This window comes from Schistocerca americana, chromosome 2 (genome assembly GCF_021461395.2).
Source record: "Schistocerca americana isolate TAMUIC-IGC-003095 chromosome 2, iqSchAmer2.1, whole genome shotgun sequence".
In the NCBI taxonomy this organism is placed as follows: domain Eukaryota; kingdom Metazoa; phylum Arthropoda; class Insecta; order Orthoptera; family Acrididae; genus Schistocerca; species Schistocerca americana.
In genome coordinates this window covers 547,008,804-547,036,612 of record NC_060120.1, presented here as the reverse complement: position 1 = coordinate 547,036,612, position 27,809 = coordinate 547,008,804, and the positions used below count along the sequence as shown (strand labels likewise).

The 27,809-nt window shown below is 39.0% G+C and overlaps 1 protein-coding gene across 1 annotated transcript in view; it reads right to left on the bottom strand.

The window, feature by feature from the left end:
- Window positions 1–27,809, bottom strand: part of LOC124595118 (inactive rhomboid protein 1) — a 138,106-nt gene that overhangs the window by 94,970 nt on the left and 15,327 nt on the right. Inside the window, exons 2-5 of the mRNA XM_047133715.1 lie at window positions 24,208–24,395; window positions 22,477–22,635; window positions 12,321–12,504; window positions 2,818–2,892 (exon numbers count right to left, since the gene is read on the bottom strand). Coding sequence (XP_046989671.1) covers window positions 2,818–2,892; window positions 12,321–12,504; window positions 22,477–22,635; window positions 24,208–24,395 — 606 coding nt within the window. The remainder of the gene's footprint in view (window positions 1–2,817; window positions 2,893–12,320; window positions 12,505–22,476; window positions 22,636–24,207; window positions 24,396–27,809) is intronic.

The following is a 27,809-nucleotide window of genomic DNA, read 5'->3' as shown; positions in this document are numbered from 1 at the left end:
CGGTAAATACTTTAGGAGTAAAGGGGACCACTCACCAAAAAGCAGAAGAATTGAGTTACACAAAAAAAGAGAGAAAAGTTGCTAGCTTCTCGAATAAATCCTTTCTTGAGTTACAGGAAAATTACACACACACACACACAAACACACATGCACACACACACACACACACACACACACACACACACACACACACACACACACACGGTATAGGGAGAGAGAACCAGGAGGCATGAAGAGGGGCTGGTGGTGGGTAGCTAGAGGCTAAGACAAAGGCAGCAAGATTACTGCCTGGGAATGCAAGAGGGAGGGGTGGCAGGTGCATGGGCCAGGCATGTGATGGATAGGTGTTGGAGTGCAAACTGGCTGCCTTTCTCTGAGCTGGTAGCTTCACACCCCGAACCTCTATTCCTGCCTATTCCCTCTATCCACCCCACATGACACAACCCACACCCCACCTGTTGATAACTCACAGTTTCTGCTTTTTGTGAGTGATCTCTTTTACTCCTGGAGTATTTGCATGATAATGAACTTTGATTTTTCACTATAGAAGTTTCCTTCTTCATGAACTGAAGAGGGAACCACTGAAAGGAACATTCACAGAAAAGAGAAAAGAAGGAATGTAAGTCATTGATGGCTTGAAATAGAAACATAATGGAGTGGATAGTAATAGAATTAGAACATTTATTTTGTTTCTCTTATTATGATGTTCATTCAAATGAAGCCTGGTCAGAGTGTTTACCTTTGCCTTACACGTAAAGTGGCACCACATAACTGACATGTATGGTGGCGCCAAGTATTGGCAGAGAGACTGATGTGTGCACACCATTTAATGTTGCATAGTGCCAGTGTGGTTTCACGCCGAAGAGAACGTGGTCACACAAGTTATCGTCCACTACCGAACAAGCAGGTGAGTAAGTAGGAACAATGAGGAGTGATTCGAGTTTTGGCCGCAGAGGAAGTTGGAGGCTGTGAAACGCGTCAACATATGAAGGCTGTGTATGGCGAGTACAGTCTGAGTCATTCCAGTTTCGTGGAATGGAGCAAACGATTCCTTGTGGGGCACGAGTCACTGGAGGATGATGCTCGTCCTGGACAGACTCATCATGTCATCACACTGGAAATGGTTGCAGAAGTGAATGCTTTAGTCTTGGACAACTGCAGAATCACTGCGGACAATATCCATTGGTGTTTGGACCTCTAAAACAAGCTACTCGTGGATATAAATTCACAAAGGACAACGAAGTGTGTGGTGGGTCCAGGCCTGGATCTGACAGCAGCCTACTAGCTTCTCCAAGGATGGAATCGACCAGTTGGTGTCACAAAAGACTGAATGTGCCAACAGGTTTGGCTACTATTTTTGAGTATGTGTACTATGTATAACTCCATTTTTGAGTTAATAAAATCATTACTGTTACTTTACGCTAGTGACCGTGTTTCGTTTGAATGCCCCCTATACATTATGGGTTTCCTTCAGTTGCTTACATTTCTTTCCCTCATCATAATGTTTCAGTTTTGTAAATTTTATATTTAGTTTTCATGAAAGACTTTTCTACCCTATAGAATACTAGAGTCATGACTTTATTGTGATAATGTACATACAATTTGACCTCTAAGATTTAATGAATCTCATGATTTGTTATAAATAATGCACAATTCTGTTGACTTTCACATACCTACAGATGTGATAACATTTTATAAAACCAACATAATTACTCAGGAGATTTATTGATCTCTTCTGCGCAACAAAACTTTTATTTATCTCAGTTCTTGCTAAATGAAATTCCACATCACAGTGAATGGGGAGCTCAGGTAAGGTATCTTGCTGCCTCAACTTTCTTCACTCATTTAATCCCACAACACAGCCACTGCTTTCAGTTATATTTGTTGAAAGGGTTCTCTGTTTTGTTAAATTATTTGGTCTTATCAATATTTAGTTTCCACTACTAATGAAGTTATTGAACATAAATGCATGTTTTGTTTTGATATACATTTCTGTTTAATTTTATAAGATACCAGATTAGCCCATCTGTAAATATTAAACTGCAGCTGTGGTAACTACATTTCAATTAACATAACTGCACTGTGTTCATAGGTGAATTATGGACAAGATCATGTGTACATGTGTATAATGAATTATTTGTCCCAGATACTTTTGCTGCATGTCATCTTCATGAAATGTAAGTGGTCATTATATATTCATTTTACTACGAGTCCTGAATTAATTTGGTTTCAGAACATATGCCAATATTGCTCAACATATTGTCAGCTCTTGTATTTAACATTATACAGGAAATATGTGATTACCTCTAATTTACAAATATTTATAGGAAGTGATGAATTAAGCCATCTTAAAAATACAAAACTGTAAAAAAAAAAGAAACCATGGTCATAAGAAAGCTTTGTGAGCCATATCTTTGAAAAATGGGCTCGGTGCCAATATTACACTCCTAAATTCCCTAGATTTGTTTCATTGAAGTTATTCAAACAGTAATTAATTATTATTTTGAAATAGTAGTAGTGTGGCTAAGCACATATTCATTTAGTGAAGTAAAGTACTGTACTTGCAATTTGTTTAGTTGCATTCTACATGACACAGCAGCAGGAACTCTGGATTTCATAGCAAAGTTGTGGCATATCAGTGATTCAAAATTGCACCAATGCAAGCAAATAAACAGTGTGGGCTATGAACATTAACAACTTTACAAAATTTCATTTGCCATTAGTGCCTATATTTTTATAATGAGTTAACAATATCCTGAATATTTTAGGCAACATATTCTGAAACTGACATAGCTCTACCATCCTTTTGTAACTTACTGCTCTTGGCCCTATCCAGAAGTTAGCTGGTTCCTGGTAATCCACTTGTTGAAGAGAGAGACTTGTTACCAGTACCTGAAACAAATAAGATAAAGAAGTAGAAGTTTTAACAGCTCAAACAAAAATCACTTCATTTATGATAGATATAGTATTATGACAAAATAGTTATGACATTATGACAAAATAGTTATGATTATACGAAAATGATCCCTTCAGATACCAAAAATGTCTGTGTTCCTGTGCACTGAATCACACAATGTGATATGCTGGGTAGGCTGTAAAAGAGGGCATTACGCTAGGCAGTGTAGGGAGAATGTTTGGTTAAGATGCTGCAGCCCATGGGTACCAGGGAAATTTAGGCAAAAATAGATGGCAGGTAGCTGAAGACAGAGTTTGTTGTAAATATGTTGTTATACGAATTATGGGTTTAAGAGTCTTCCAGGAATCTATGCACGCAGATACAGAGTTTTATGTTCACAGAGTGTTTGAGTTGTCTGTGGAGTTTTTTCCTTCTTTTCAACTTCTGAACCATAGTTTTCTGCTTATTATATTCTCTAGTAAGTTGTTATATAGACACTGGTACACCATTAACAAAGTAAAAATAGATCAATGCCACAGTAGTAACATATGTTACATGTTTTTCCATCATATGGCAAAAAGGCTCAAAAAACATGCAAGGTGGAGATCAGTGGGTATAATAGCAGAAAATCTACCTAATATAGCTTCCTGAAACAGTGTATGGAATAATCGGAGAATGTATCAAGTATTAGGAGATTACAACAAAGCAAGTATTATGAATTACATACAATTGTTTAACCAAAAAATGGAAAATCCAGGATGGAATGTAACAATATTATGAAAAGGAAAGTTGCTACTCACACACACACACACACACACACACTCACACTCACTCACTCACTCACTCTGCCGTGTGATTTCAGTTGCCTGAGACTGCAGTCGTGTGTGTGAGTTGCACTAGCCTCTGTGTGTGTGTGTGTGTGTGTGTGTGTGTGTGTGTGTGTGTGTGTGTGTCCGGGGGGGGGGGGGGGGGAGAGGGGGGGAGGTGAGTTGCACTAGCCTGTGTGTGTGTGTGTGTGTGTGTGTGTGTGTGTGTGTGTGTGTGGAGGGGGGTGTCTGTCATCTAGTTTTGATGAAGGCCTTACTGGCTGAAAGCTTTATTTGTGACAGTCTTTTTTGTCATGTCTATCTGTGACTCAGCATCTCCACTACATGGTGAGTAGCAACTTCCCTTTTCATATTATTGAAACAATTGTTTAAGGGACATAGGTTGTAGCTGGAAAAGTACCTGAGTTTAACTAAATATATCAGTGGTATCACAGAGCACATGAAACACAATACACTGAACAGATCTCTCAGGCATGAGAGGTGAAGTTTAGGGTCAAGCGATTGTTCTCTGGACATTATTATAAGAAATGTGTCTTTATAATGAATTCTTCCTTTAGTAAATAGTGCGTGCTACGTTCGTCTTTACGAACTTGTGTAATTATTTCTCACAATATGGTGATGAGGCACAATAGGTCATTAGGATAGTGCGTAATGTGAAGTATGGGAGAAGTAGGATGACAAAGATGAGTAGCATATTGTTAAGGCTAAGTACAGAGTCAAGGAGGATAATACTGGGAAAAGGTTTTGTATATAATGTTCGTATTGTCAGTGAGATTACTGTTGTAGGATATCTCCTGCATTCCCACACCCTTATACCTCTGAGTGGTTTGACACAGCTGCCAAAATAGACTGGTGATGGTGATGATGATGATGATGATGATGATAAGGCTTTAAGGATGGATGATAGCAAGGGCTTTAAAGCTCATAATAAAAAGTAATGAGATGAGTGTAGAGAAATATCATAAAATGACTAAAATAAGAACTGCGGATAAAACTGTAAAGAAAGTCCGGATTAACTTGAACACATGCACTTGCATACAAGGTAATGAAAATGACATTATCAAATCTCACATGATGCAAAAAGTGAAAAAGTGGTGGAAAGTATTAAAAGAAGTCTGTGGACAACTGCAGCTGGATGATCACTGGAAGAAAAGGGTAGATCATTTACATATATTGTAAACAGCCCTCTTGATGTAATGTAGAAACTACTTCTACCTCCATAATTTCATCCCATTAAGAATAACGTACTGAGTCCTAACTCTTAGAAAGCTCCGAATCAAGTTACAAATCTGGCCTGGTGCACTGTAAGCTCGTATTTTGTTCTCTAAACAAAAGTGCAGAAATATATTAAATGCTTTCCAGATGTCAAGGAACAAGGTGTGAACTTAAGTGCCTCTGTGTATAGTTCTCTGAATTTTATGGAGAAACAGAGTGAGCTGTTTTTGCAAGATCCCTGTTTACAGAACCCAAGTTGGTTTTGTGGAGCAGTTTTTTTATTCTTCAGAAATGGCACAATGTATAAGCACAGAATATGTTCCAAAATTCAACAGATCGAAATCATTGATAAAGGCCCATAATTATGTGCATTGTTTTACTGACCTTTCTTGAAAATGGGAATGACTTGTGTCTTTTTCCAACTGCTTGGTACCCTACATTCTTGGTAGTGGGAGTACAGAAGAGGTGTGAGATGTGAGGGGGAGGGCTACAAGGGAAGGGGTGGGTGAAGATGCTGTGCTAGCTGTGGAAGCATGCAGGAACATTGTGGGGGCAAGAAAGGCTGCTAGGTGCAGCATTGTGAGGCTAAATTTGGATGGTGGGGGTGGGGGGAGGAGGGTCATTCCACATCAAATCACCCAATAAAAAATAAATTTTACACCCACCTCCTTAGATTTTCACGAAATTTGGCTCAAATGGTTCTAATACTATCCTGACAACACCTGCAAAATTTTTTTGCTGTATCTGTTATAGTTTTTTTTATAAATTTTTTAAGTTTTTATGTTTTGCGTTTTCCGAACCTTCCGAAATGGTAAATTTAATTTGTATTCAAAACTTTAAAATTGCTTATCTTAAAAACTCTTCTAGATAACATCATGAATTTTTGCAGCAAGTTTATTTATTATACATATTTGAAGATAAAAATGGTACTATTAAAATATATTAATATTTTCCATGAAAAAAAAATATGTATGTATTTTTTTTCTTTTCTTTTTTTAATGGAGGTTTTGTTTTATAAGAATTGCAATATCTAGAGTCTCAGACCTGATAGAATGCTCAAATTTGTTTTAATTTACTCTTAAACATATAGGCTACTTGATAAAACAAAAATAATGATGGCTTTTTAACATGTTTATTAATTATAGTAGATTAGATTAGAATTATGTACAAAGATAGTGTACTTATGACACTTATGTATAACCCAACTGATTGCTTGAAACATCGAATTTTTTGAGGAATTTTGTCTTTTTAATAAACATTAATGCTGATTCAACTTGTTTTTCCACTTCATCCAAGAGCTTTCAGTTCTTTTGATACAGTCTTTATTGAAGTAATACATTTTTCCAGTGCCGCTTGACTGAGGTGCGTCTACTACACAGACTATGTGCTCCAAAGGCACTATGCAAGAATCTTCTCTTTCAGGCCAATAAAATGATGCAGCTGGTCCTGAAGGATGTAGAAATAGAATTTCTGCATCTTCTTCATCATTGAATATTGTTTTTACCAGTCCAAAGTACCAGTTACCATCATAATTTACAGCCACATAGCTATTTATGGATGGTTCAACACGAACCCAATCAGAAGATGAATGGAAAGAAAAGAGTAAGGAGGGTTTTACACTATCTGCAGTCCTTCTAATTTCAAGGTTTTTTGTTGGAAGTGGTTTGAAGTTATGAAAACTTGTTGTTCCAGGAATGGCTCGGGTTGCTGAAAAACGGTTTTCTAGTTTTAACCATAGCAAATCAGCTTCTTTTTTGTCAATAAAGTGAAAATGAACACACATCGATTACTGTCATTATTTGTTCTTTGTCTGAAAGCTGTAGACTAGCTTTCCTTAAAATTCTTTTAATAGTTCCTCCTAGGCCATCACAAATTGACTTCCCATGACTTGTTGCAAAAAAAGTGTGTTGGGCCTTCAAATTAAAGTCTCTCAAGTGTTCAGTCAAATTTTTAAAACTGTTTCTATTTTTGTACTGCCCAGCACAACCATCTGTAAAGTAGTGAACTGAGTCAATGTCAGTATGATGTGATGACAGCCACTTTGTAATTTCTTTTTGTACAAAGTTAACAAAACCAGTATCACGTTCTTGGTCATCACTAATAAAACATTGGTTGGAAACAAAAACATTGTTTTCCTCATTTCTTAGAAAAACTCCAACTGGGTGTAGAGTAAAACCACCTCTATTCCAGTGGTAACTTTGGATCTCATTTTGTATAACAAAGGAATAATTTTCACTGAAACCCATCACAATAATTGCTGTTTTGGGTGGTGGGTCTTCTTTCAATCTTTTAAAGGCTGCTGATTGGGATTTTGCTATAAACGAGTGCGGGGTGAGCTTTTCCGATGACCTAACCAATAAAGAAATTTAGTCTTCAACACTGATAGACTGTTTGATCATTTCTGCCCTGTCTGTGTTAACCCACTGACTGATTACAATTTCTTCTTCTAAATCATAATCTTCAATAAGTTTTTCAGATAAGTACTCAGTTAGTGCAGTATTTGCAGTACAGCTGTTGCAATGACGTAGCATGCAGTTTTGGTTTTCCGTGTTGCACACAAGCATCTTAATTAGGTCCTTATAAGATTCTTCAATTTTCACAGCATCCAGTAATACACTCCTGGAAATTGAAATAAGAACACCGTGAATTCATTGTCCCAGGAAGGGGAAACTTTATTGACACATTCCTGGGGTCCGACACATCACATGATCACACTGACAGAACCACAGGCACATAGACACAGGCAAAAGAGCATGCACAATGTCGGCACTAGTGCAGTGTATATCCACCTTTCGCAGCAATGCAGGCTGCTATTCTCCCATGGAGACGATCGTAGAGATGCTGGATGTAGTCCTGTGGAACGGCTTGCCATGCCATTTCCACCTGGCGCCTCAGTTGGACCAGCGTTCGTGCTGGACGTGCAGACCGCGTGAGACGACGCTTCATCCAGTCCCAAACATGCTCAATGGGGGACAGATCCGGAGATCTTGCTGGCCAGGGTAGCTGACTTACACCTTCTAGAGCACGTTGGGTGGCACGGGGTACATGCGGACGTGCATTGTCCTGTTGGAACAGCAAGTTCCCTTGCCGGTCTAGGAATGGTAGAACGATGGGTTCGATGACGGTTTGGATGTACCGTGCACTATTCAGTGTCCCCTCGACGATCACCAGTGGTGTACAGCCAGTGTAGGAGATCGCTCCCCACACCATGATGCCGGGTGTTGGCCCTGTGTGCCTCGGTCGTATGCAGTCCTGATTGTGGCGCTCACCTGCACGGCGCCAAACAAGCATACGACCATCATTGGCACCAAGGCAGAAGCGACTCTCATCGCTGAAGATGACACGTCTCCATTCGTCCCTCCATTCATGCCTGTCGCGACACCACTGGAGGCGGGCTGCACGATGTTGGGGCGTGAGCGGAAGACGGCCTAACGGTGTGCGGGACCGTAGCCCAGCTTCATGGAGACGGTTGTGAATGGTCCTCGCCGATACCCCAGGAGCAACAGTGTCCCTAATTTGCTGGGAAGTGGCGGTGCGGTCCCCTACGGCACTGCGTAGGATCCTACGGTCTTGGCGCGCATCCGTGCGTCGCTGCGGTCCGGTCCCAGGTCGACGGGCACGTGCACCTTCCGCCGACCACTGGCGACAACATCGATGTACTGTGGAGACCTCACGCCCCACGTGTTGAGCAATTCGGCGGTACGTCCACCCGGCCTCCCACATGCCCACTATACGCCCTCGCTCAAAGTCCGTCAACTCCACATACGGTTCACGTCCACGCTGTCGCGGCATGCTACCAGTGTTAAAGACTGCGATGGAGCTCCGTATGACACGGCAAACTGGCTGACACTGACGGCGGCGGTGCACAAGTGCTGCGCAGCTAGCGCCATTCGACGGCCAACACCGCGGTTCCTGGTGTGTCCGCTGTGCCGTGCGTGTGATCATTGCTTGTACAGCCCTCTCGCAGTGTCCGGAGCAAGTATGGTGGGTCTGACACACCGGTGTCAATGTGTTCTTTTTTCCATTTCCAGGAGTGTAGTTTTAACATTCTGGTGGATACTGCATACACATACAGTGTGTGCGCCTGCAGCACCAGCAAGGATACACCATTTAGGTCTCAAGAAACAAAATTTTGAAAATCCTACTTCTACCTCGGGATTCTCCCATTAGCAAGAATAATAGAGTTCTCTCAAGTTACACAAAATGAGTCTTTTTTGCATGTACACATTTTTTTGAACACTTACTTTCTTTTGTTCCAGGTAGCACTCTGGAACTTTCATCCTTTTCATAAAAATCTGCTACAAGTCTTACTGTATCTTCAGAAAGAGTTTTACCTTTTTTTGGACCAGGAGTTTCCAAATACCCTTTTCAGATTATAGCTTTCTAGCTTGTCGCACCATGTACTCACTTACATTAAATTCTTTCATCACTTTATTTTGACTCCATGAATCTGGAGCTAAGGTCAGAATCTGGATTTTTCTAGACCTCCCAACAGATGAAATCTTCTCTTTCATAAGAGAAATCATTACATCAAAATCCTTTGCTTTCTCAACCACACTTGCATCTTCTTCGACACCATCAGAACTTGGTGCATCATATTTTAATGCTTTTGAAACCGCCTTTTTTGCAGTCTTTTCAATACTGCTAACCTTCCTTTTAAAATAAGACCCTTTACTTTGTTCTGACAAGCCATGAAGCTCTATCGGTGTTAAACCTAAATTATCAAGAGCAATGTTTGTTTGTACGAGGGATTCATTTCTGGATTCCTGTGATTCTAATTCAACCATGACTTCATCTGATTCACTTTCATTGACTTCAACTCTTAATTTTTCCTCACAAAAGTTACGGCATGTTGAGCAAAACTTTTGTCCAGGTTTTATGCCAATATTTTTTGTCAGCAATTGTTTAGAAAGATCCAAGCCTACACTTCTCAATGATTTTTTGATGGGCTTTTTGTGTTTTTTTAGTGGGTCTACACATGTTGTTTGATACTTTTCAAAAACGTTTAAAAAGTAGTAGCTGTGGTATGAACATATATTCTTAAATTCACACAGATTAATTCCAGATCGTAAGTGGATCAAATCTTTTTCTTCCTCGCTCAATTCAGATACCGGCTGTAACTTTTTTGAAGGTGTGTAGGTTGTTTGGAAACAGTCAGATTTTTTAAATAACCCTACGCTACAGGTTTGAATATCTGACATACTGATTTCACTTTTGGTCTGATTACTGTTCTGGTTACTTTTATAGGATATTGGAAAAGAATCTCTGTAAACTAAGTAACAGTGCTTACTGAAAGTTCGAATAAACTTAATAAAATACTATCCAAGCACTATTTAACATGTAATAATTTTTTACTTCAAAACACAGGAGTAAAAAAACAAAATCCAAGCGTACATTGTTACTTGAAGAAGACAAAAACTTATTTTCGGTGTCTAAGTCATTGGTACTTTTTATTTTTAAAATATAATCAATATTATTTTAAAAATTAGATAACTATTAAACAGGTTAAAAAGCCAACATAATTTTTCTTTTATCTAATAGCCTATACAATTAAGAGTATTTTAAAACAAATTTGAGCTTTCTATCAGGTCTGAGACTCTAGATATTGCAGTTTTTGTAAAACTGAACATCCGTTAGCTAAAAAAAAAAAAACTTGTAAATTTTTATTCATTTGAAAGGTTTTAATATATCTTTATGGTAATTTCCGACTGCTGAAACAACGCCAAATCTAAAAACTTTAAAAATTTATAAAAAAAACTATCAGAGAAAGAGCAAACAAATTTTACAAGTGCATTCAGGATGATAAAAGAAGTAATTGTACCAAGTTTCATCAAAATCTGACATGGTTGGTGTCAAGGCCTGGGTGACTTGACATGGAATGACCCAGGAGCAAAGGGGAGAGGAGAGAAGCAGAGAAGGGGAAAGCACTATGCAGATGTGCTTGCAGGATAGAAGGCATATGTAAGGCTGGAGCAAGAGTAGGGAAGGGGTAGGCCAGTGGAGAACAGGAAAAAAATATGTATCGGAGGAAGAGTTCTCACCTATGTAGTTATGCTATTGGTGGAAAGAATCCGTGAACCCCAGCCTATGCATATCCTTGTCTGTCCCTATTTAATCTCTGCTCCCACCCCCTTGCCCCATGGCTCACAGTCCAGCAGCAGGCCTAAGTGCAAGACCAGTCCCATACATCCTCCCACTACTACCTACTCCAGTCCTGTCACAGCCATCTCCTACTGCATCAAAGGCAGGGCCATATTTGAAAGTAGCCATGTGACCTACCAACTTAGCAATAATCATTGTGCTGCATTCTACCTGGGCATGACCACCAACAAGCTGTCTGTCCATGATAATGCCAAACTGTGGTAAGAGACACCTGGACCATCTAGTTGTTGAGCCTGCCATCCAACATGATATCCTTGACCTTAAGACTGCTTCTCAGCCTGTGCCATTTGGATTCTTCCTACCAACACGAGTTTTTCTGGATAATGCAGGTGAGAATTATCACTGCAATATATCCTTCATTACCCAAACCCCCTTGCCTCAACCTTCACTACTCCCTGTCCTCCAACTGCCTATTCCCCTCCCTTCTCCCACTTCTACTTTACAATGGATTTCTATGTGGCCAGTGCATCTGCATAGTCTTTTCCCCTTCTCTACTTCTCTCCTAATCCCTTTGTCCCCCCCCCCCCCCCACCAACACTTGAATCTTCCCCAACCCCTACCCCTGTATCCCTGTTCCTCTCCAATTCACAGCTCTTCTGTACTATTTATCCCATCAAAGGCTTCAGTTGTAGTTGGGCCTTAGTGGCCAGAGATGACAGTGGCTATGTGTGAGAGTTATGCACCAGTGAAACTGTGTGTGATTTGTTTTGTTTGTGTCCGATAAAGCACTTATAAAAATAGCTGATAATATCTAGAAATCATTTTCCAATGAACATGTCTACCACGCAATGCTGCCTCTATGTGGTGAGTAACACTTCATCCTTTTCTTATTGTTATTTCATACCACATACCAGTGTTTCTATTGATGGATGCACTATTAATTAACTGTGTATGCTTTTCTCTTTGAGAAGGCTTGGGCCAAATTATGAAGTTCTGTTTCCAGACCTCTCCCTCAAACCTAACATATGTATGTGAACCATAAATAGCTTTTCAGAGGTGCACTTGTTTCATGGTGGTCTTGAAGGCATGGCAGTAAATTTTAACAATGTCTGACTACATTTCTACTGTCTTTCTTTAATTTACCAGAGACAGTAATTACCACTGTTGACAAATTTATGATGAAATTATAGTACTTAATTCCAAATCAGCAGTAACTAATTTAGATTTTGAATCTAGGATGTTGAATGCATACAGATTTAAACTTGATTTTGCAACCATACCTGGCCTGACCTGTGATTCAGATCTATACCAACAGGTCCCAGTCCATAGCAGGCTATTGATATGATGAGAATGAGAACCTGAACTGTTGTTACCCAGTATGTAAAAAAGGGACGGTGGTCCTCTGTGTCATCCAGGTGTTCCTTGAAGTCTATTCTTTTAGAATATGCTTGTCTCATGGATTGTCTGAAACAAAGATATGTGTTTATAAGCCTAAAATTAGTTTGGTACATCTACGATAGAAGAAAAGATCTAGTAATGTTAATAAAAACTGGATGATGACTGCTAAATATTAGTATAGTAAAAAGGAGAAAACTGTGTGTTTTCTAAGTATCAGTAATTTGAAGTTTGCTTATAAAATTAGACTTTAAATAACAAAATGAAAACTGGAAAATCAATACACACAATTACTAATTCAGATCATGGAAAACATTTTTAAAAGTAAGAATTTTATCCATCATAGATGTGCAACACTACGACTGTAGTGAATAAAGGTTTCCAGAAATAACTGCAACCAGAATAATAAAAGGTAACTTGTTGCACTTAACTAGGAAACCTTCATTTTTAAAAGTAATTACGAGTGTCTTCTTTCATGTTCTGTCTTGTGTATTGGGCAAGTTATTTGTTCTCAAAATGAAGGTCTTTCAGTTGTGGTTTTATTTTTTAATATATATTTATTTATTTATTTTATGAGGAAAAATTTGCTGAAAGTATGAAGCCTTCCAAATTAACTGACTGTGTATTTATTTGATAAGCTTTCTATAGCTTGCAATAAATAAGCTAAGAGAAATGATGATAATTTTGGCACTAATTTTCTGAACTGGATGCGTATAGTATGGAGAATTTCTTGATATGAATCTTTTAAATAATCCAATGGCATTTCTCTATCTATTTTTTTCACAAAATTTTCTTTTTTGCTATTGTTTTCTGTTGTCCTGGGGATCAGTTTTTCAAAAGTAGCACACTGGTAACATTCCCTTACTTAAATGATGAGAGCTTATTATTAAGGCAAGCCGGAACGATGAAAATGACAAAATAAACGTTTTTTGTTTTATTTTTTTTTTCATCATAAAATTATTATAAGTTTTCTGAATAAAACAAATCAAGTTTCACCCTTCTAACTGAATTCCAAGTGTGTGTTTTTATCGCTGCAAAGTTGATGCGCCGCGTAAACGGTTGTAGCGACTGGGTGTGTCACCTCTGACGGCGCAGCTCACCGGCTGCAAGCAGGGTATCTTTGCGGAATTAGACAGTGTTTTGTTTTCCAGTATTGCATGGCTTTACCTCTGTGACAAGTGACTGTTCATATTGGTAAACATAAGCACTATACCGTATGTGTTGACTTGTGGAGTTTGCTTTGTGTTTTTTTGCTTGTACCTGTTTTACATATTTGGTTTGTGGATATCAATATACCCTGCTTCAGCAATCAAGTGTTTAAGAAAAGGCACAATGATTGGAAGAAGAAATCTTTTGTTGCTTTGAAGGTAGATACTGCTTAGACTGCTTCACCGACTACTCCAAATGAATATGATAGAACTTCTTCCAACAAGAAAATGTGACAGCAAAGAAAAATTTGAAAACTATGAAAGTGACAGTAATGATGTGAATGAAATAATTAACATTTCCTTGCTCTCTAATATTTTGAAACATAATGTATTATGCCAAGTTTGCAAAGAAACAGGACTGGAACTGAAAATAACTTCATACATTGGTTTGGCATGTAAAATGTTATTGAAGTGTAACAAATGTGTTGTAGAAGTTTTGTTTTCTAATTCCAACAGTATTCCTCATAGTGGTAATAGTGGAAAGAAGGTGTATGATATAAATGTTAGGCTAATGTATGGCTTGCATTGCATTGGCAAGGGCAGTGCTGCTGGGATAATGTTATATGGAATTATGAACTTGCCAAAATCACCAACCAAGTTCGGATTTTATAATGAATTGGTGGGATCTTCTGCTGAAGATATTGCCCAAGCAACAATGAAGAAAGCAATTGAAGGAGCTGTGACAGATAATGGGAATTGTAGAGATTTAACTGCTGCTTTAGATGGATCATGGCAATGTAGAGGTCATAAATCTCTAAATGGAGTTGTGACAGCTACCAGTGGAGACAGTTGCAAAGTAACTGATGTTGCTCTTCTCTCAAAACATTGTAGATGTAAGGGAAATACCAAGGATGAACTTAGTAAAAGTTGTGAAGCAAATTTTCATGGCACGAGTGGAGCGATGGAAGTAGAGGGAGTGAAAGCAATTTTTTCCAGAACACAGGAGTGGTATAATGTACGATACACTAACTATCTTGGAGATGGTGATTCTAAGGGATATAAAGCTGTAGAGGAACTCAAACCTTATGGCAATGAAATTCACATTAAAACACAGGAGTGCATTGGACATGTGCAGAAGCGCATGGGGGCTTGCTTGTGCAAACTAAAGCAGACATTAGGATCGCATAAGCTTAGTGATGGTAAGACCCTTGGAGGAAGAGGAAGAGTGACAGAGGAAGCAATTAATAGATTGCAGAGGTATTATGGGTGTGCAATTTGGCAAAATATGAGAAGCATATGAGGAGAGCAGTATGGGCATAATTTTTTCATTCTGCATCTACAAATGAATACCCACAACATGCACTGTGCCCCACAGGTGATGACTCATGGTTTAAGTACCAATCAGGAAAAGAATATGCCCATAAAAACAGTTTGCCAAATGCTGTAATTGATGTAATTAAGCCCATATTCAGAGATTTATCACAGCCAAGTTTATTGGAAAAGTGTATACATGGGAAAACACAAAATCCCAATGAAACTGTAAATAATTTAATTTGGATTAGGATTCCCAAGAGAGTGTTTATACAGATAAAAACATTGCATTTTTGAGTGTATGATGCAGTGGCAACATACAATGAAGGAAACATTATCAAATGTGATGTGCAGAAACATTTAGGTTTCCAACCAGGACACAACACCATTTCCACAATGCGACTAATTGATGAAGAAAGACTAAGAGGTGCAGGAAGAAGATAGAAAAGCCTACAACATGCAGCAAAAGGGAAGAAAAGACCAGTGAAACGGAAACTAACACTGGAAAGAGAAGAGGATGCTGATAATCCATCATATGGGGCAGGAATGTATTAAAAAACTTTGGAAACCATTTCCTGTAACTTTATAAAATTTTCATCTTTGAGGAATATTTTCTCAAAAACTGCTAACAGTATATCAATAAAATTTATACACAACATTGTTTACTTCTTTTCCTTCCTTTTTATAACAAATTGTAAAAATATATTTTATAATTCAAGAGTTATAGAAGAAAATGTGCAAAATTTTAGAGAAAAAATAAGCATCTGTTTAAAAAAATTGTAAAACAAAAACCAATAAATATTTCTTAACATGGCATTATAAGTTTGTAGAGAAATTTCACTGAACATGTAGTCCTAATTTCAGAGCAATATGTTTAATGGTTTTAGAAAAAATGTTCCTTCTAGTTGCTAAAATTAACATGGAGGAGATGGATCGTTCTGGCTCCCCTTAAAGGATTTTCCCCAAATAAGAACCTACTGAACTACAAACAATGGAGCATGACATATATTTTTCAGCAGAATTCACAAAGAAACTTGCTTTACAGTACACAGAGCACCATATGAATATAAACATGATCCTCAAATACTATTTTTAGCACCAATGGCCTTCATTCTTTTAATTTAATATGAATTTCACTATCCACAAAAAAAAGAAAATCTCTGAAGAACACCTAATTAATGTAAACCTTCCAGACTGTCATATTTCTATGTTACCTTTCCATCTGATTTTTGTTTAGTCAGGTTAGCACTATAGGTTGAAGGAATATATGACTGGTGGCGTGCAGTGAGCTTTTATGACAAAAATATTTTAGGTGAACATTCTCAAGTACTGTATTTATGTGACTACTGTAACTATTATTCTCATTTAGTGAATTTTCAAAATTATACAGTCTTCTTATACTGTCCACCATAAACTCTTGACACATCCTTCTAGTTATATTTAAATTTTTACTAATTGTTGGATAGGATCTGTGGACATGACATGTAATTACAAAACAGCTGTACCAAACACAACTAACACATAGCTCACGCATTAAATAAAGACAGGGGTGTACAAGGTAAAAAAAAAAAAAAAAAAAACTGGTACAATGCATCAAAATTCTTCAAAGTAGCACCCTCCTGCATCAATACATGTTTGCCAGTAAGATTTCTAAGTAGTGTTGATGCCCTGGGAGGCCGGGCTTGGAGTGTCCTTTAGGGCACTGGTAACAACTTTCCCATTGTCTACGGCCTCAAAACATGACCCATTTGTGAATGTCTCGACCTGGGGGAGAGGTGGAGGTGGGGGAGGGAGAGGGAACTGCTAGAGCATAGTTGGGACAGGGGCAGCATTGCTTTATTGTTTTAGACCAGTTAATCCCTCACCAAGAAGGTGACGTGGCTGAGCACATTGTCTTGGAGGACCTTCCAGGAACTGGTGATGTATGGTCTGAGGTGCACAACACTATTTTCAGTTTATTGAGCATTTCTACTTAAATGACAGCGTTTGCAGTCTGTCTGGCAGGTATGAACTCATGCCAGGCTATACTACTAACAACAAAAAAAGACAAGGGACACTGCCTTCACTTTGGATCTTCTCATGTGTGCCTTCTTGGGGCATGGCGACTGTATCATATGCCAATGGGAGCTCTGTCTATTTGTCTTAGTATTGCATTCAATAACCCATGTTTCATCTCATATTAAAAAATTACCAAAAAGTAGTCTCATTTCTACACAATACTAGGAGTTCTTCACAAACAAGCAGAAATCAGTCAACATTTTTGGAACCAGTTTTGCACATATTTTCTGCAATTATTTGGTTGCAATATTGTGAACAAAGGTTTTGGGTATATCCACAGTCTGAGCTATCAGATGAACACTCATTCTACAATCTGTATTCAGAAGTTCACACACGAGTCACACTGTCTTCAGCTTTTCATGTTGAAGAGCATCCAGAGTGAGTTTTGTCATCAGCCTCATCCCAGCCTTATGAAAATGTCTGGTCCAACTGAAACAACTGTCAATTTGACAGGCATTCATTCTCAAGTACCTTTTGAGTCAGTGAAAACATTTTGGCAGCTGTTTTTCTGTGTTTCACACAGAACTGATTGTGTACTGCTGTTCAAGTAGATGCTGCATTGTGGCTTGAACTGAACCATCAACAAAGGTTCATGTTGGGACATGTCCTGACTCTCTGGTGCTTGGAGGAAACTGGTTTTGGTCTACCAGGAAGTTAACAATCCCCAACAACTAGCCCAACCAATAGGAGTGTCAGGATAGAATTGGTAACATTAATTTCTTTTAACTTCTAGATGAACATTGTAGGTAACAATTTAAATCCTAAAAGCAATTTCCAAGAAAAACATTGGAAGTATGACGGCAGAGGTCCTACGAAATGCCACGTCCTATTTTTTATAAGTGTAGGACAAATGATTCTAGTATTGATGACATGTTAAACCCTATCCTTTCTTCTTCTTATTATTATTCTTTTTCTTCTTCCCCTCCTCATCCTTTGCCTCCTCCTCATCCTCTTTTAGCATCACAATTTCACTAAAATTGTCAGTCAGGCCTTTGAATTACTCTCGTGTATTATTTAAATTGTAATTTATAGTATTTTTTCTTTTTGACTTTCAGATTAGCGGCAGTTTTTCTTGTAAATTTCACATGAAAACGTTACAGGAACTCATCCTCCACTTAACAGTGCCAAGAAAATATTGTTTCCATTTAAACTGCACAAACCAGTTTCATACCAGTATACGATCCCACCTAAATCCAAGTGAAACATATTACAAGAATCTTCTTTGAAAATGCAATGTGTTTAGCATCATGTGACAGGGGAAACATAGGAGTTAATACAGTTGCACAGGCTTGGGAGAAAGAGGAATAAATGAAGTAGTTTTACTGATTAAGACTTGATATATTCTTTTAGAAGATATATTACAGGTATTTTATATGGAAGTGCATTTAAAACATCTAAGAATTATTTGATTTTAAAACATTACTATGTGTGACACACCGCTACAAAACTATTATTGTTTTCACAGACATCACACTGTCTCAAATATCTTATATCAATGTCAAAAAGAAAATTCACTTGAGAAAAATATAAAAGTTATGAAACCGATGGCCAATACTTAGCTTCAAGAGGCTAAATCAATAGAGAGTGGTAAAATATCTATCACCTCCTGAACCTTTTACTAGCCAGAATTCCTGTCTCATAGTTTTACATTAACGACAATATTATGAAAAGGATAGACTGCTACTCACAATATAGAGGATATGTTGAGTCACGTAAAAGCACAACTAAATGAGCAAAGGCATGACAAAAAGACTGTTATATGTGAACTTTCAGCCAAAAGGCCTTCTTCTAACATAGAAAACACACACACACACACACACACATTCATGCAAGCAAAACTCACACACATTATCACCGTCTCTGGCCACTGAAGCCAGACTGTGAGCAACTGCACCTAATGGGGGAGAGTCAGTCTCAATCGTGGGGGCAAGGGGAAGGATGGACTGCGGCCCCTCTGGTTCTCGGGGAACAGAAAAAAATATAAGGTTATCATTTGTTTTTCTTTCAATAAAATGATTAGAAAATTGGTATTATGCAGGTTTTTAACAGGGTCCGAACTGGAACATTTTTTATGGCTCTTCACAGGTTGCCATTAATCTTCTAAAAGTATTCCATACCTCCAGTTCTAGCCCCCCACCACCACAGACCATCACATGGGTGCCCTTGTGTGGGGGTAAAGAGGAGGGTGGGGCAGAGACAAGAAGGGATAGCAAGGTAGGGGTGGGGGAGGGAGTAGTGTTCTTGTGGGAGCATGTAGGGATGTAGTGCGGACATGGTAGAGCTGCTAGGTGCAGTCGGGAGGTTTGAGGGAGGGGGGAGGCAGGAGAGAGCAAAGGAGAGGGGAAAAGGCGGAAGACAGAGAGAGAGAGAGAGAGAGAGAGAGAGAGAGAGAGAGAGAGAGAGAGAGACTGGTGGGTGTGTTGGTGGGATAGAAGGCTGTGCAGTGCTGCAGTGTGAGCAGGGAAGTGGATAGGTGGGAGAAGGACATGGAATGGCAAAGGTTGAGGCCAGGGGGTCATGGAAATGATGGATACATCAAAAGGAGAGCTTCCATATGTGCACTTCAAAAAAGCTAGCTGATTTCCTCTTCTAACCTTGTGCAGAAACAAATTTCTCATGGCTTGCCTCTCCAGTCACCTACCACCTCCGACATTCTCATCATCTGGCCACAATGGAGCACCCCCTTTCGTCTCAGAAACACCCATGACTGAAGCAACTGAATCACATTCTCAGCCAGGGTTTCGACTACTTGTCATTGTGCCTATCCTTCCCATGCCTCTCACAGTGGTACTCAACCACCCACTGAATCTACGAATATCCTTTTCCATCCTTACTCTACTCATGTTCCCAAACCCTTGTCTCATGGCTCATATCCCTGTAACAAACTTAGATGCAAGCTCTGTCCCACACATCCTCCCACCACCACCTCCTCCAGTCTGGTCACAAGCATCACCTAGCCAATCAAAGGCAGGGCTACCTGTGAAAGCTGTCATGTGCTGCAATCACTGAGCTGCATTCTATGTTGATACAACAAGCAACAAGCTGTCTGTCCACATGTATGGACACCAATAAACTGTGGCTAAGAGACAGCTGGACAATCCAGTTGCCAAGCATACTGCCCAACATAACATTCTTCACTTCAGTAGCTTCTTCACAGCCTGTACCATTTGGATCCTTCCTACCAACACCAGCTTTTCTGAACTGTGTAGATGGGAACTCTCCCTGCGATATATCTACATACCTGTAACCCCTCTAGCCTCAATTTTTGTTAGTCCCTGTCCTTCACCCACCTATCCCTTTCCCTGCTCCAATTCCAGCACTACATAGCTTTCTGTTCCACCAATGCACCCGCAGTATTTTCTTCCTTCCTCAACATCTCTCCTTTTCCAATCCCCCTCCCCTCCTTCTAACCCTCTGACTGCACTTAGCTGCCCTATCCTGATCCCACCATGTCCCTGAATGCACTCAAAGGCAGCACTTTACTATTTCCCTTCTCCTCACCCTCACCACCCAAACTGTTTCTCCCATCAAGCACAGTTGCTTGCAGTCTGGCCCCAGTGGCCGATGACTGTGGTCATGGGTGTGTGAGTTGTGCTTGCATGCATGTTGATGTGTTGACTACTTCAGAAGAAGGCCTTTTGGCTGAATGCTCACATGTGTCTGTCTGTGACTCGGTATCTCCTCTATATGGTGGGTAGCAATCTATCCTTCTCATAATATAATATAATGCTGGATTTTGCATTGTTATATATTATATTAATTATTTATAATAAAATGTATATGTTTCTGTCTAATTTTTACTTTTTTTATGTTGGCAGAGTGAAAATCAAAGAAAAAGTAAGCAATTAAAACTGATAAATAGGCAAAACAGAATAGTCCAGATCCAGCCACAGAAACTATGCCAACGTTCAGTACTGATGTTAATGAAAATCAGTTAAATTTAATCAGGACTGCTGGACCAAAATCTGAATTTATCTTCTTCAGGATTTATTCTATTCTATTGCTTGCGCCTTTGTCCCATATTGTGTGCGGAGCTGGCGTGGTTAAATCAAATTTGGCATGTGAATTTGAAGGGGTGGCCAAATGCCCTTCCTGCCGCCACCCCCTACACCCCGGGACGGAATCAGAGTACCCCATCTGCATCTAGTGTAAATCATGGAAAAGTGCAGATGTATGTCAAATGTCTGTCAGTCGTGTACCTGAGGCGGGATGTGGGGACCAGCTCGGTATTCACATAGGGGGATGTGGAAAACCACCTAAAAACCACATCCAGGCTGGCAGGCACACCAGCCCTTGTCGTTAATCTGGCAGGTGGATCCGGCGCGCCTACCCGAGTCCAGGAAGCAGCGCATTAGCGCTCTCGGCTAATCTGGCGGGTCTATATTCTTCAGGATATGAGATACTAAACTCACGTGATTCTTCTGTCTACCCAGTGTATTTGTTGTTCAAACAGTCCATGGCTGTACTGCCAGTTCATAATGTCCAAGGGGCACAATATTCCAACAGTTGGACATGTTGCTGTCATCAGCTGTGCTGACATACTCTACCCCTGAGCACACATGGCTGACTTATAACTGTCCCACTGTGAACCACTTTTTATGCAGTCCACGCCCAAGGGCGGCATTGATGTGGCTGTGGAAGCAATTGTGTAGGTGCCAGCATGCACAGTGGCTAGGGCGACTAATCGATTGGGGTGGATGGAGAAACTACACCCATGGTACAGTAACTGGGACACTATGCCACACATCACCGGCCACAAACACTGTCACAATCACCCTTGCACCTGTTACAATGCTTGCCCTTGGGCACAGATCACATAGAGAATAGCTCGCAGTGGGGGATATAAGTTGGTTATGCACCCCCAGGAGGTCAGTATGTCAGCACACCTGGTGATGGTGACATGTCTGATTGCTGAAATTTTGTCCCCCCCTTGACACTATGGACCAGTAGTACAACTGTGGATTGTTCAGTAACTAGACTCATGTTTAAGAGGGGCCAAGTTGTATGTCTATGCAGTCCAACAGATTTATGTCTCCTACTGTATTATAATAAGTTATCTGAGGCAAACGTCAATCATTTTCCATCAGTGAAACTATGGATGATCCCTTTCTTTATCAGTTGCCAAGTGATTTGCAACTCATTTCTAATGATCTTGTTGCTAAGTAATGTAAGATTTGCAAATATCAAAGATACAATATACAACTCACCTAAATCTGAAAGCAACCAGAATTATTTAATGCTGGTTTATACAGGTAAAGTGGTAGTATTAACACCTCTGAATCCTTCAAAATGTTTTAACATTTACATTTCTATATCTACATTACATGAGTATAGAGCACAGTGAGTCAAAGATTACAGTTGAGTAACTGCTTAAAAGAAAAACATCCCTACTGATATATTGGTAGTAAGTGTAAAGAAATTGGCAATAATCAAGCTTCATCTTGAAGTGATTGTTAGGTTTAGTACTCAGTAAGTTCATTTCAATTTAATATAATGTCCAAGTTAAAAAAATTATGAAACAAACCCAAAAAGTCTTCCTAGGACACTCATGCCATATTGCCGCCTGTCAGAATTATCGAATACCCGATCCAAGACTCTGCTCCAGATTCTTGAACAACCCACTTCAGGGCCTGATTCAGTTATGCACTCCAGTCTTTCAGGTGTACGCCTCCAACTTGGTGCCCTGCAAATATTAGAGTCTGTGAAAAACTGAGACAGAAAATTTTAATATCCTGTTAATGAATGTTGTTAGCAGACATGGCAAAATTTGTATTGACAATTTGGAAGGTTTATAAGGGAATAATCACGTAAAAGTGCTACATCACGATCCTTAAAACATCATTGAACCTGAAAATAACAATTTCTAACAAGTAACAAATTCAATTTGTATGAAATGTTGACTATATAGATCTCATATTTTTGTAAAGTGAAGAAAAAGATTGTATCAACTGTAGTAGGCTATACTAGCCACCACTTCAGTGCTCACCTCCAAGCAAACTATTTGCTATAATCCTCAATTAAAAAGCAACAAAATTAACAACTCAGAGAATGTGAATGAATCCCCAGTGGAGATGTTGAATTGCGAACAGGCACAGCAAAAAGACTGCTAAACATATAAGCTTTTTGTCAGAAGGCCTTCTTCTGAAATAGACATCATACACAGACACATTCATGCAAATGCTGCTGACACACACATGACCACTGTCTCAGGCTGCCTGTGTCAGACTGACCCAGACAACCAGGGACAGTGCTCATGTGTGTGCGAGCTGTGTTTGCATGGAATGTGTCTGTGTATGTTGTCTATTCCAGAAGAAGGCCTTCTGGACAAAAGTGTATGCATTTAGTAGTCTTTCTGTTGTGCCTGTCTGTGAGTCAATATCTCTGCTGTATCATGAAGTAGCAATCAATCCCTTTCGTAATACTGTCATTATTCCAACACTGAGTCTTAGATGTAGTCACCTGTCTCTGTATTGTACAATAATGTAATTACTATACAAAAATCTTGTTACTACTGTTGACAATGTACTTTTGTCAGTTACCCAGTTTTCTAATTACTTGCTACAGTATTTTCTGTCATTATTAACCATTAAATCTTTTTACATATTTTTATCCATGTGGTCTTAATTATTTCTGTATGCAGTGCCTACTATGCAGGCCACTATTTTTTTATCTTTATGATTACAAGCAAGCACTTCACTGCACAGCTTTTTTCCAAGGGTACGATACCCTACATAATTTAACAATACTGTGTATTTCAGTTTTAATTAACAAAATTTGCTTGGACAGTAGTATTTATGACGAACTGTTAGTGATCCCACTAAGTATCATCTTAAAACCAAAGACTGGTTTTCCACTGAAATATTCTACAGACACCAATTCACAACTTCATTCAGGCAACAGTTATTTTGTACAGTTTCTACTTCACACAGAGGCCACAAAAGTATTATTATTGTTGTTGTTATTACTATTATTATGACATATTTTTATGTTAAGAGATACTGAAATAGTAACATTTGAACACAAATCTTGCACCAACACATTGTAGGAAAGCCTTACCATTCAAGTTATATCAGTGTGTAGTCCATATCCTTTAGTAACTAATAAAAATTTATTTCTGTTTTTGACAGAAGCTTGGTACTGATTAAAATAACAGCCTTAATGCATACTGACAAATTAACAGTTAATTGGATATTACAAATTTGAGAATTAACATGATAACAAATTGGTTGTGACTGTGTACCATGTAGAAACTCACCTTTCTCTCGTTGTGTAATGCTCATGAAGATGTGGCTGACGATGATCCAGTTGGTCCCTACTGCTTGAAACAAAGCCACCCTCTCCTAGAGGTTCTGATGAGCTGACTATGCCAGCATCTGCATAGTCAGGTGCATTTGGTGGTTGAGATGCTGTACTTCCTGCTGGTTGAGGCTTATCAAAGAACACCTGCAAAAAAATTACAGCAAGTGTTTAAACATGTCTTCCTTAAGAAATGAGGAATATATTACATAAAAGCAGTTTTTACTTCAGGCAGTGAGCATCACTGAATAATGAGTCAAAAACAGGAAAGTGGTCACTATTAATGGTGCTTTAATTTTATCAAATAGGCTAATATTACATTTGCTGAAAATTTATATATATAATTTCATGTGTATGTTTGTGTTTGTTTGTTTTCAGGTTGGGAACATGAAATGTTGAAAGTTTAAACAGGCCAGGAACATTCCAGACATTATTAGACGAATTAGATGGATAGATGTAGACATTACAGCTATTCAAGAAACTCGATGGCAGGGGGAGGGTAGCGTAAGGAGGGGTAACTATACATTTTTCTATAGAGGTGCGGAAGCTCACAGTTGTGGAACAGGTTTCACAGTACAGAGAAAAGGGCTTCACACAATCAGAGATATAAGGTTCATTAGTGACCGACTATCAGTTATAGTGTTGTCCCGCAGGTGAAATAGACTAGTAGAATTAATATACACGCACCAACTGAGTACACTAAAGAGGTTGTTAAAGACAGCTTTTATGATGAACTAGATCAACTGTGGGATGAGTTCTCCTCATACAATACAAAATTAATCATAGGTGATTTTAATGCAAAGATAGGGAAGGAGGAAGCATTCCAGCCTACAATTGGGAAAGAAAGTTTGCATAACATTTTGAATGATAATGGTACAAGGGTGGTTAATTTTGCTATTTCAAAAGACATGATTGATGAGAGCACATATTTCAAAAGGAAGGACATTCATAAAGCAACTTGGGCCTCTCCGGATGGACACACTGAAACCAAATTGATCATGTTCTTGTAGATCGGAGATGGCACACTAGTATAGAAAATGTTAGGACTTTCAGGGGAGCAGACTGTGATTCTGATCATTTTCTTGTAGTTGCCAAAGTTCACCAACAGCAACATCAGGGTGTCATAATGCAGAACTTGTTATGTTCGACACTGACAAGCTAAATGATGAAAACTTTAGAAGAAGGTACATGATAGAAATTTCAAATAGGTTTGATGCTCTCAGGACACACGAAGATCAAGATGAGGATGTAAATAAACAGTGGATCACTGTGAGGAGTAATATCAAAGAGGAATCAAAGGTCACAATAGGTACAATTAAGAAGAACAGGAGGAAACCGTAGTTTGATGAGGAATGCAAGAAATTGGTAGACGAAAGGAGAAAAGTGCAATTTCATTGGGATAGAATGGGAGACAGAAAACGAGAGGAGTTCTTGAACATGAGAAGGGAAGTTGGTCATAGGCTACAGGCAAAGAAAAGGGATTATTTGAACACTCAAATTTAAAAAATGGAAACAAACAGTAAACCAAAAAAAACATTAGGGAACTTTACCTAGACTTAAATGGGTATAGGAAGGGGTTCAAGGCTAGGGCAAATGAATTTCGAGGGGATGCCAGAGGAATACTGACAGATCCCAGTGCTATATTAAGTAAACAGAGGGCGTATTTTGAGCATCTACTAAATGTACACCAGGAAGCAGGAAATGAGCAGGCATACAAAATACATACAGCAGAACCCCAGATACCTGAGCCAACGTTAAAGGAAATAATAGATGCAATCAACAAATTGAAAAACCATAAAGCACCAGGATCAGACTGCATAACTGCAGAATTAGTTAAAAATGGGGGACAGAAATTGGTGGAAGTAGTTCACAAAGTGATAACTAAAGTATGGAACTCAGAGGTGATACCTGAAGAGTGGTAGGAGTCGATTCTGATCACAATTTTTAAGAAGGGCGACAAAATGTAGTAATTATAGAGTGATATCGCTATTACCAGTATGTTCCAAAATTCTCTCGAATATTCTGCTAAGCAGACTTACACCATATGCACATGAAATTGTGGGGGTTACCAAGCTGGCTTACGGAGGAACAGATCAACTATAGACCAAATATTCACCCTGCGTCAAATTTTGGAAAAGAAATTGGAATACAATAAACCAGTTCATAATCTTTTCATAGATTTTACAAAAGCAAATGATACAGTATTGCAATAAAAATTGTATAGATGGAATACCAAAGAAGTATGTTAGACTTACAGAAGCGAGTTTGAAAAACACAAAAGGCAGAATACGTGTGGGGAAATTGGAGTCAGAAGACTTTGTATTAAAGAACGAACTCAAGCAAGGAGATGCCCTGTATCCGTTACTTTTTAATTTAGTCCTAGAATATATTGTACGAATGGCAGCAGATAATTCAGAGGGTGTGGAGTTAAATGGAAATATTAAGATATTAGGGTATGCAGATGATCTAAACATCATTAACGATAGGAAAGAATCTGTAACAGCAAATGCGAATACGTTAATCAAGGCTAGCGAAGATGTAGGTCTAAGGACTAGTGAAGACAAAACTAAATACCTGGTTACTATTAGAATGCCAACAGCAGTAGATCAGGAAATGTTAAGAGTTGGTGACATGCAGTTTGAAAATGTGAACACGTTTAAGTATGTAGGCGTGGACATCACTTCGAGAAATGAGATTGAATCCGATGTGAAGACGAAATTACGGGCGGGAAATGCGTGCTACTTCTCACTGAATAGATTACTTTCATCACGGATATTGTCTAGGAATTTAAAGATTAGAATATACAAAACTATTATTCTACCAGTTATGCTGTATGGGTGTGAGACTTGACTTCTCATTGTGCAAAATGAAAAGCCGTTTCGAGTATTTGAAAACAAAATTTTGAGGAAAATTTTCGGAGCAAAAAGGGATGACAGTAGCGGAGAGTGGCTAAAACAGCATAATGAAGAGGTTCACGAACTCCATTCAAGCCCTGACATAATCAGTATTATTAAAGAGCTACTCGTAAACTGAAACTGGCAGAAAATAATGACCTTACCGGGTAAAACCATTGTTAACGGAACAATACTCACCTCTTTCAATGCGCGCATTGCATCAGTGTGTTGGTAGAAGCGCAACAATGTTCCTGTATGCGCCGGCGTGCGTCAATAATGAGGAAAAAGAGAAAGTCGGCAAATAGAGCGCTGACGAACGAAACGTTTCGTTTGATGTACTGTACCGACACTGACAAGTGAGCGTAACTTACTCGTTGTCCACACCAGCAGCGCCGCGCTGCGCTGGACTTCTTTTCTTGGTTTTGCGCCGCCTAACAGAGGCGTTAAAAGTAAAGTCCATATAGAGTTGTGAATAACTAATGAACTGTAATACAGTAGTACTGTACAGGCTCTTTTCCGCATTATACAATGCTTTACAAAGCATGTTCTAAGATTTGCTTTCCGTTTCCGCGTTAGGCACGTTCCGCTTTATACAAAAAAATCAGCATATAAAAGTGCACTGAATGCGTCGGGACTGAAATACTTGTACGGTTTTGGCAGATTTCCG